This window comes from Bison bison, unplaced genomic scaffold, assembly GCF_000754665.1.
Source record: "Bison bison bison isolate TAMUID 2011002044 unplaced genomic scaffold, Bison_UMD1.0 scf7180017864466, whole genome shotgun sequence".
NCBI lineage: Eukaryota > Metazoa > Chordata > Mammalia > Artiodactyla > Bovidae > Bison > Bison bison.
In genome coordinates, this window is record NW_011495027.1 from 10026833 (window position 1) to 10037762 (window position 10930).

The 10930-nt window shown below is 34.8% G+C and overlaps 1 protein-coding gene across 8 annotated transcripts in view; it reads left to right on the forward strand.

Moving 5' to 3' along the window:
• KIAA1107 (KIAA1107 ortholog) overlaps positions 1–10930 on the forward strand; it is a 94265-nt gene that overhangs the window by 70744 nt on the left and 12591 nt on the right. For 5 of the 8 annotated variants that reach the window (XM_010860429.1, XM_010860431.1, XM_010860432.1 and 2 more), the window contains 4 exons: positions 4477–4659; positions 5314–5451; positions 6349–6478; positions 8853–8914. In XM_010860429.1, the coding sequence (XP_010858731.1) occupies positions 4477–4659; positions 5314–5451; positions 6349–6478; positions 8853–8914 (513 nt within the window). Of the gene's footprint in view, positions 1–3409; positions 3613–4476; positions 4660–5313; positions 5452–6348; positions 6479–8852; positions 8915–10930 lie in introns of those variants that run through there. The other 3 variants (XM_010860435.1, XM_010860436.1, XM_010860430.1) reach the window with 3 other exon arrangements.

Below are 10930 nucleotides of genomic sequence, written 5' to 3' on the forward strand. Positions count from 1 at the left end.
CAGTGTCAGACCATATTCTATAAATGCATATCTATCTATCAATTTAGTAGGGAGCAAAATAAAGGAAATTTGTACTATTTTAACAAGGATGTAGGAAAGAAGTACTCCATTCCTGGAAAGGGAATATATTGGTACAATTTTCGCTGTGTTTTTCAAACTTTTTTGACTGACCCAGAGCAAGTTCTTTTTATATTATAACCCAGTACACTCACACATGTAGAACTGAAACAAGTTTCCAAAATGAATACATACCATATTAAATATGATGTTCTGATATTTTATATTTTTCTCCTTTCTCTTTCTTGTTTTCTAATGCTGATTGTAAGCCACTAAATATATTTCTCTAGGTTGCTAGGGGAGAAAACTACAGTTTGGAAAACAGCACTGCGTTGAATATGTGCTAGCAATGTTTATATCCTTCTGGTGCCCCACCTCCTGTCCTCTTGACCCATGTGTGTTCAGCCATTGCTGCAGCGTGCAGCTGCACGCGGGTGTGACCTGATAACACTTTCCTCAGCCACATCACACATACTTCTCACTTCCTGTTCTGAGGCTTCACCGCTGCTCCACCCCGGGTACCCACAGTTATGCAAACCGTGAAAAGGAATATCCCAGGGCACAAACCTTGACCAACAGGAGACGGGAACCAGTAACTAAGTATATCCCTGATCTAGCCCTTTAGGTGAATAATTCAAATTGTATTCTCTGTAGCTCTTCAGGGGATACCAAGCAAGACTGATCCCCTGTTGCCCGCAACAACAATTGCTATATATTATTGCTTCTCAAACTGTATATACAAACACTTCAGGATCAGGAATTCCTTGGCGGTCCAGTGGTTAGGACTCCATGCTTCCACTGCAAGGGACACAGGATTCAATCCCTGGTTGGGGAGCTGAGATCCTACATGCAGCATGGCACAGCCAAAAAAAAAAAAACCACTTCAGAGTCTTGGTCAAATGTAGATTCTAAATCAGTAAGTCAGGGGTGGAGCCTGAGATTCTGCACTTCCAACAAGCTTCAGGTGATGGGTACTGCGGATCACACTTTTGTTAGCAATCAGCTAGGAAACATATCCTTCCATTGACTTTCTCTCCTTCCCTATTTCACTCTCTTGGGATCACTGGCATCCAAGCCTATTCCTTAGGCTCAGTTATTAGGCAGTTCCTAGATAAGACTAGTATTGATCCAGCAATACTGACCCAGCATATTAATTTTATCCCATAGATATATTTACATTCATGTGAAATAATGTTATCTACATGGTTCTTCATTACAACATGGTAATAGCAAAAACTGGAAACAACATAAATATCTACAAGTAGAGGTCTGGTTGTATCTTATGTCCATATTAGGGACTGTTCTGTAGATGTTGAAATAATAATAAGGCTCTTTATATTCTGATAACAAAAATATTTAAGGTGTACGCTCAGTATAAAAGCAAAGTACAGAGTACTGTGCATATTAATGCCTCCATTTGAGGAAAATGAGGGAAAAATTACCTTTTTTATTTGTTATACATAAGATAACTCGGGAAAAATACAGAAAATAAGTAATATTGATTGGGACAAGGGAAAATAGGTGGCTCGGGACAGGAGTGGGAGACTTCTTAGTAATGCCTTTTATATATTGCTGAAATTTGAACCATGTAACTATTGAATTTAAAATTTTATGTTTGATCTAGCAGTATATTACATTTCCTTCCTTCTTTGAACCTCAAGCTACTCTTAACATTTAATATTATTATATATTCAGATCAGTATGGAATAAGATGACATACCATCTGTTAGCATTTATGTCCATATTTTAGTTTTCCAATAAATTTCAAGCTAAATTATGACAACTATACATCTATATTTTTTAAAAAGATTACTGTCAGAGCACATAACATTATGAATATAGTAAGCATTTAATAGATACCTGCCAAGTTTATTTGATTATACTTGTCTCTAATACTAGAACAGTCCCTATAATAGAACAAATTTGGTTTATTGCCTAAAACTCTTAGTAATTGCACAATTACTCAGGAAGTCATCAGTGGAGGAAAGGATAACAGTAAATTATAATAAATATGTAAATTTTTTAAAGACTTGAATTATAGCATATTACAATTTTTTTTACTCTAAATAAAGCAGGGGAAGTATATAATATGTTTTGAAAGAATTCTTAGTAAATGGGTGAAATTTTTAAAGTTTTGATGTTCAAAGTTTAAACTTAATTTAGCTTAAGAATTCACTTACAGACTCTAAGTCTCTGATGTGCTTAGAGATCAATAAACACTTGAGTGTCTGCTATGACCCTGTTCTATACTAGGCCCTGTGGATACAATGATGTGTAAAAGGAATCTGGTGTAGGTGTAGAGATCAGGGAAAATTTCCCGGTTTTCTAGTTATTTATTGCTGTGTAGCAAATCACCCCAAAACTAAGTGGCTTTAAACTATTGATAAAATTTATTCTCCTCTTGAGAAACCTGTTATTTATGTCAGGAAGCAACAGTTAGAACTGGACATAGAACAATAGACTGGTTCCAAATAGGAAAAGGAGTACGTCAAGGCTGAGTATTGTCACCCTGCTTATTTAACTTATATGCAGAGTACATCATGAGAAATGCTGGGCTGGAGGAAGCACAAGCTGGAATCAAGATTGCCAGGAGAAATATCAATAACCTCAGATATAAAGAAGACATACCCTTATGACAGAAAGCGAAGAGGAATTAAAAAGCCTCTTGATGAAAGTGAAAAAGGAGAGTGAAAAAGTTGGCTTAAAGCTCAACATTCAGAAAATGAAGATCATGGCATCTGGTCCCATCACTTCATGGCAAATAGATGGGGAAACAGTGGAAACAGTGGCAGACTTTATTTTTGGGGGCTCCAAAATCACTGCAGATGGTGATTGCAGCCATGAAATTAAAAGACGCTTACTCCTTGGAAGGAAAGTTATGACCAACCTAGACAGCATATTAAAAAGCAGAGACATTACTTTCTCAACAGAGGTCCATCTAGTCAAGGCTATGGTTTTTCCAATGGTCATGTATGGATGTGAGAGTTGGACTGTGAAGAAAGCTGAGCGCCAAAGAATTGATGCTTTTGAACTGTGGTGTTGGAGAAGACTCTTGAGAGTCCCTTGGACTGCAAGGAGATCCAACCAGTCCATCCTAAAGGAGACCAGTCCTGGGTGTTCATTGGAAGGACTGATGTTGAAGCTGAGACTCCAGTACTTTGGCCACCTGATGCGAAGAGCTGACTCATTTGAGAAGACCCTGATGCTGGGAGGGATTGGTGGCAGGAGGAGAAGGGGACGACAGAGGATGAGATGGCTGAATGGCATCACCAACTCGATGGACATGAGTTTGGGTAACTCCGGGGGTTGGTGATGGACAGGGAGGCCTGACGTGCTGTGGTTCATGGGGCCGCAAAGAGTCGGACACAACTGAGCGACTGAACTGAACTGAACTGAATTCTCTGTGAGTCGACTGGGTGATTTTTTTGCATATCTTGCCTGAGCTCAGTCCTGAGTCTGCTTTCAGCTGATGGCCAAGTTGGAGGCTGGGCCTCCTGCACCCTTGGGCTTTCTTACCAGGCTTCTTTTTGGCTTTGTGGTCCCAGAACCAAGAAGGTAAAGATACAGGCTACAAGGGTATTTGAGATCTAGGCTCTGAAACTTGCACAATATCTTTGTTTGTGCCAGCAAGTGAACTAGCTAGTTTAGAATCAAGGGATGAGGAGTCAAGTCCACCTCTTGAAGAGCTGAGCTACAAAGGATTTGTGGCTATGTTTTTCAGTCTACTACAATTGATCAGATAACTATTTATTCAGTAAATAGGTATGTTCTATTTAAGGATTGTTTAAGAATTAAAAATGAAATGAATAAAATACAGTAATTTATAAGTTGCCATTTTTTCGTTTTCCTTGGAGCACATGGTATTTGTGAATTGTCATTCCATTTTTTTCATAGAGATAAATATTCATAATATTCTTTCCTATGGTGTAAAAATGAATCATTATTAAATAAAATATAAAAAGAGTCTTAGGAAGAAGCAAGTCACTTGGATTTGGAAGTAATTTTTACCCTTTCTAAATTTGTAATAAAGAACATGTATTTTATAGTCAGAAAAGAAATAATACTGTGTCAGTGTATCTCCATGCAGCTATGAATATCTGTAAGCACAGAAATTAATTCAGTAGTGAAAAATCTCAGGGAAGTCAGGCTTTTCTTTGTAGTTATTTTGTAACTTTGCTCTCATGTTTCTTTTAACTTTGCTTTAAAGGTGATTTGTTTCCAGCTCAAAGTTTGCCCTTTTAGGATAATTTTGAATGAATGAATAAATATGTAAAGCTAATGACAAAGATATTAGCTATCTGGAATTTTGGTTTTTTTGCAGGAAGCATCACAAGAAAATGAAAGTATTTAATTTGCTTGAAAAGTTTTTTTTATGAGCAGTAATCTAACTTTTTCCCCCAATATTTTCAAAATTATAAGAATGATAAGAATGCTGCTTTTCTTCTGATGGAAAGTGACAGGCTAATCGTCAGTTTACCCAGAGTGAAGTGGACAGAGTCAGCATTGATCATGGCATCTCAGCTCCAAGAAGAATGCATTGCATTTATTATAGAAAATTTCTCCAAGATCATTCAAAGTGAAAATTTTGCTCTTCTCTTACAGGTACTATGTCTAAAATTATATCCTATATTTAGTCCCATCTTTGTGTTTTGATTATAATTATGTAAGAGTTTTCAAATGCAGGCTCCCTTTGATTAAATTAGTATGACTTAAGTAAATTCCATACCAGATGGCATGTTTGCCTAGGATTTAGGGCAGTGATGGACAGGATTTTTGGCTCGTACATAAGATAATGAAGGGAGGAAGGGACAGGTTGGAGTGCCCTGGCAAGGCACAGTGTAACTATAGCCAACTCCAGTCCTCAGTCAGCTAAGCCGTACTTTAGAAATTGAAGTCATAAAGATGTTTTGAGCAGTAATACAATTATGGTCCATGAAAAATTCTCTGTCTTACTGGGACCCACATTCTCTAAATTTAGTTACTAAAGGACTTTTATTACTTATTTCTAGGCTCTGTCTTAGTACTGTTTTGGCTCTTAAGAAGTGTGTGTGTGTGTGCACACGCAGATATTTTTAACAGAGGAAAGGGTTTAGTATAATATTTATTATTATAATTATAATAATTATATTATTATTAACAGAAGAAATAAGTTTTCTGATTGAATTCATACAACCAGTTATGAATGGCCAGATGCATGCCAGACTTCCACATTTCTTACACATATTCCTATTATATGTCAATTTCTGTGTTTTATAGTCACAAGCAATGAGTAGCACATCTGATCTGTTGGACAAAATTTTTAAAGCTGTTGAAGAAAACATTACCACTGAGAATAGTTGCTCGCTTCTTATGGCTCTGGACACATTACTGAACTCTGACAGTACAAAAGAAATGGTATTAAATATCATAAAAATTAATTAAAATGATGAAATATTTAAAGTATTATAAGATTTTTAAATATATACATATTTTAAATGTTGCATGATTCATTAAAACTAAGTGATACCTGGGGGTTGGTTATAGTCTGAAGTTTTATGTATATTTGGGATTTCTTGTCATGCATAATTTTAAAAATTTCATTTACCTCTAAATGGACTTACTATAATTACAGAAGTTTAGAAATTTAGAAGTTTGGCTGGCTAATTCTAAGCATAGTTTGGTAGCAATATTAATTGGTACAGCATAACTTTAGTATTTCTCCCCAGTCTCTCCATTAAATTTCCTAAATATAAAACTTAAAGAATTTTAAAGGATGTTTTAGAGTTTTAATCATCAGTATCTTTTAATTTTATAATATATTTTTTAATTCCTTTTTGTTTTAAGAAAAAAATCAGTTAAAGTTGGATTGACTGGGAAAAGGCAAAATTAAAATATATTTTATTTTTAAACAATTCATGAATGGTAATAAATAAGCTAATTGCAAATATTGACAATTTTTTCAACAAGAATGACAAAAAATTGTCATCATATTTATTATTACTGCATAGGATATTTGACCTTGTAATGTCATAGTTGATTTGAAAAGGATGTGGAAGGTATTTATATAAAGGTTATTGGTAGTTTAAAACAGTGGTTAAAAGGACAAGAGTGAAAGAGTAAGGTTCGTGTTCACTATAAAATTCTGTTATTGAAGAGTAAGCCTTCATAAATAACTTGTACCCTACGATCTTAAAAATCTAAGTGATGACATCATTGATCTAGCTTAGGAGTAAGTAGATTCGGAAAGGAATAATGACTGGTTGCTATGACAATGTGGCTCTCACCAGCTGCTGATTTGTTGCCTGAACACAGGGTTTTACGTGCAAGATCCAGGCTCTGCGTGATAAGCTGTGGATCTTCCTGGTTCAGTCTTTCTATGCTGTTCGTCACACAGAAAGCTGGAAGCTGATGAGCACAGATGATCAACAGAAAATCCAAGCAGGTATGTTAGCCTTGAGATTTTTTATTCCTATAATTGTGACAAGGGATGTTTTAAAGGAATTCCAGTAAGTGGTAGGGTTAACGTTTATTTGCTTCCGTTCGATAACAGCCTGCTAATTGAAACTAGTGATAGTATGTTTAGGCAGTTTTAATAAATCATGCTTTTTTTTGTTTGTTTTTTGAAAATGAAACTCATTTCCTTTATACATACATATATAATTCTACTTTGTATTAGCAAGTGTTCTAGCAAATTTGCTTAAAAGCATTCTTGTAGAGAGATTAGAAGTATAGAAAATGTAACCCATACAGAACAGATTACCAAACATACTTTCTCTCCCTTTCAAAATATATTTTTCCATAAAGCTTTTCCATCTTCTTTTGCATAAGATACCCTTCCTTGTGGTTTTGCTTAGATTAGATGGCTTTATTTCACGATCGATTGGTTCAGTGATATGATGTGTGCTATTGCGGAGTGTCCCGCAGGAGCCGCACAGTCGTCTTTGACATTTAATAGGTACCATTTGAAATGTTAGCATTAAACAAAGGAGGTATACTGCTCAGAATGTGTTCAAAATGTTACAATAGAAAATTGAGGGTGTGGAACTAAAAATGGCTTCATGACTATTTTTGGATTAAAGCAGGTACCTTAGGAAAAATATTGACAGATTCAGTAAGTTTATTTTTCAAAACATTTTAAGAGACTGTATTTTATGAAGCAAACATTTCTGTACTATAAAACATGGAAGACATATATGATATATTCTTGATAACACATGGATATATTAAATTCTTTAATGGTTTAGTCAGAATATGATCTGCTCTGTCTTGTGTTAGTATAATATGCTAGTGTAGCTAGATGTGATCTCAGGAATACTTTGCAAAGAAATCCAACAAAATAATAAAACAACAAAATCTATGAAACAACAAAAGTCATGAGAAGGTCTTTATAAATTGAAATTTTTTTCCTGTGACTATTTCTGTTCTGATTTTTAGATGACAGTTCATCTGTATGATTCAGTGTGAAAAAATAAGATCAGCATTCCATGCGTAGGTGTCAGTCAACTCTCTTCTGTTTGAAAGTAAACTTTGTTTTTCTCCGTTTTTTAAAGGATTTCATAGTTGGGTCCCAAACAATCTTCTTTATCTTAGTTCTGCAGAGTGCTAATATAAAATACATGTAAATACAAACACATACACATACTTACAACAAAATGTTATTGGCATTCCAACTAATTGTCAAAAAGAACTTTTCAATCTACTACATCAGTGTAAAAATAATTTTTAAAATCTTAAATATGTTGAATTATAATGAGTCCTGACCTATGCATAATTACTGCATTGGGAAATCCCAGATAAAGGAGTATTTCTGGGTTCTCTTTTTTATAACACTTCTTATGTTCTAGTTTGAGTTACTGATCTTTGGGAGAAATCTTGAATTAATTTCTACCTGTATATTTTTGTGCAGTCATTTGCTGACCACAAACCAGTCCTTGTAATTTTATTTCTAGGAACCTGTTTTGTCTTATAATTCCTATAGAACAGAGATAGTAGAAGGTGTATGGTAGAATTACAGATAATTTAATGTATTTTTCATCAGCTATTTTAATAAAAATAAAATTGGAAATTATATATATCTCTTCAAAATATATTTTAAAGCTATATAACCTTCAAAAGGAAAAAATCCATTAGCTAAACTATATTTACAGCTCTTGTATCATTATTCCTATATTTTTCCCTGACGTCATTTAAATTCTTATTTAAAGAATATCAACTGAGTTCCCCAATAATTTCCATATAAACCTAAATCTATAAAATGAATTTTTATGTGATTCTAAAAAGAATGATATAAAGTTTAAGGACTGTCTTATGTTTTATTTTCAACAAAACCATATTTTTTCTCTTTACTCTTTCCTCCTGACATACCTGCAAAATTAGAAAATTTTAACAGTGTTTTTATATTTTTAGGGTAGAAATTTTCTCATATTTAATAGTTTATAAAATATTACATTTGCCACAATCTGTACTTTTTTTTAATTTGGAAAACCAGCTAAAAGGAAGTTATCTCTAAAATTTCACACCTTGAGAAAATTCTAGGTTTTTGTAAATGTACAAATCTTCTCCACAAGGCTATATGTTTCTCATGTATTAATTTTAATAACATAAAATGCATAGGAACAAGAAAATAAGATTCAAAATAAATTTCTTTAAGATAACTTCTAAAGCAGATAGTTATTTAGTGTATTAGATTGTTTCAGCTTTTTAAAAGTTATTTCCATCAAAATATAGCCATTTTCTGCTGATATATTATTATCCCTTTACTTCTGTGGTAATAAGAGTGCTTCCTATAAAAATAAATTGCTATTTTTCCCCTACAGCTGCATTTGACAAAGGTGATGACCGAAGACTTGGCAAAAAGCCTATATTCAGTAGCTCTCAGGTAAACTTTTACAGTTTTATAAGCCCAGATGAAAAATAATTTAAATTTTATTATTTTATATTTCAGAATAATTTTTTAAAATTTATTCATTAACTAAAGCTGTTCCTGGATGGAAATAATTTTGACTCTTTTTTAAATCAAGTAAACAGTTTTAAATTTTTAAGTGATAATCATTTTTTATATCCAGTTGACATGGGAAGTGAAATATTGTCTACCTTTTTTATTTCCTTGAAAACCTTTTTGGCAACTAGCACAGTGGAACTATTCCAGATCAGAAATTGTCCAGAATTCTAAATTCATTTCCATGTCTATTTTTCTTTCTTTTTTTTTTTTATGTCTATTTTTCTAATTAACCTACTTCTTAAAAAGAAGATTTTAGTTGTCCCAGTTTTCTCTAAACTAAGATTTTAATCCACATAAGGTATTTTTGGTGTGCAAAAGGCAATTAACATCAAGAGTACAGTTGTGTTCACTTTAAAAGTTACTTGGTGTACTTACATGCTGCTGCTGCTGCTAAGTTGCTAACCAAAATAGTCAAACTCTCTTTTTTTTATTTATTTTATTCATTTATTTATTTATTTTTGGCTGTGTTCGGGTCTTTGTTGCTGTGCGAGCGAGTAGGGGTAACAAAGTAGAATGGTGGCTGCCAGGGTCTGGGGAGACAAGGCAAAGGGGAATAATTGTTCAATGAGGATTAAGTTTCAGTTTTGCAAGGTGAAAAAGTTCTAGAGGTTTGTTGCACAGCAAGGCATATATAGTCAACCTGACTGTACTACACACTTAAAAATAATTAAGATGGTAAGTTTTATGTTATTTGTTTTTTAGCACATTTACACATACACACCGGAGAAGGCAATGGCACCCACTCCAGTACTCTTGCCTGGAAAATCCCATGGACGGAGGAGCCTGGTGGGCTACAGTCCATGGGGTCGCTGAGGGTCGGACACGACTGAGCGACTTCACTTTCACTTTTCACTTTCATGCATTGGAGAAGGAAATGGCAACCCACTCCAGTGTTCTTGCCTGGAGAATCCCAGGGATGGTGGAGCCTGGTGGGCTGCCGTCTATGGGGTCACACAGAGTCGGACACGACTGAAGTCACTTAGCAGCAGCAGCAGCACACATACACACACATACACACACACATTATTAATGATGGTTAGAGTTTCAGTCTAGCTAACTTAATATATGTGAAAATTTTACTAACCTAGACATGCATTCCAATGATATGGAGACATACACTGAGAGTTCCAGTTTGAAATGCAAAGAGTATATTGCCCTTGCAAGAATGGAATAGGGAATCTTTTCTGCCTTATCGGCTAGTAGATAGGAACTCATACAGCTTCAAGCCACAACCAGTAGCTCTCATGGCTGTGGCAGAGGTCAAGCTCCAAATGTCTTGGGTGAAAAACTGTGGGACACTGGAGCTTTTTGCTAGTACACCTCCTAGCACTATTTCCCTAAGCCTATTTCATAACATACTAGCTCCATCATTTAAAAAGTTAAAATATAGTAAAAACGATGTAAAGGAATAGTACTAGACCTGAAAGTGTGTCTAAGAGGAAGGCTTTAGAGGGTTACTCTTCTTCTTTATCATATGGTGAACATTCCTAAATGGTCAATTGTATATAAGAAACATATGTAAACTTTGTAGATATAAATCACAGATTGTCCAAAAATGCATATACATTGAATTCTCACCATGTAATGTTAATGCTGAAATTTCTAAAGGACTATCAGTTCAGTTCAGTTCAGTCGCTCAGTAGTGTCCGACTCTTTGTGACCCCATGAATCACACACGCCAGGCCTCCCTATCCATCACCAACTCCCGGAGTTCACTCAGACTCACGTCCATCAAATCAGTGATGCCATCCAGCCATCTCATCCTCTGTCGTCCCCTTCTCCTCTTGCCCCCAACCCCTCCCAGCATCAAAGTGTTTTCCAGTGAGTCAACTCTTTGCATGAGGTGGCCAAAGTACTGGAGTTTCAGCTTTAGCATCATTCCTTCCAAAGAAA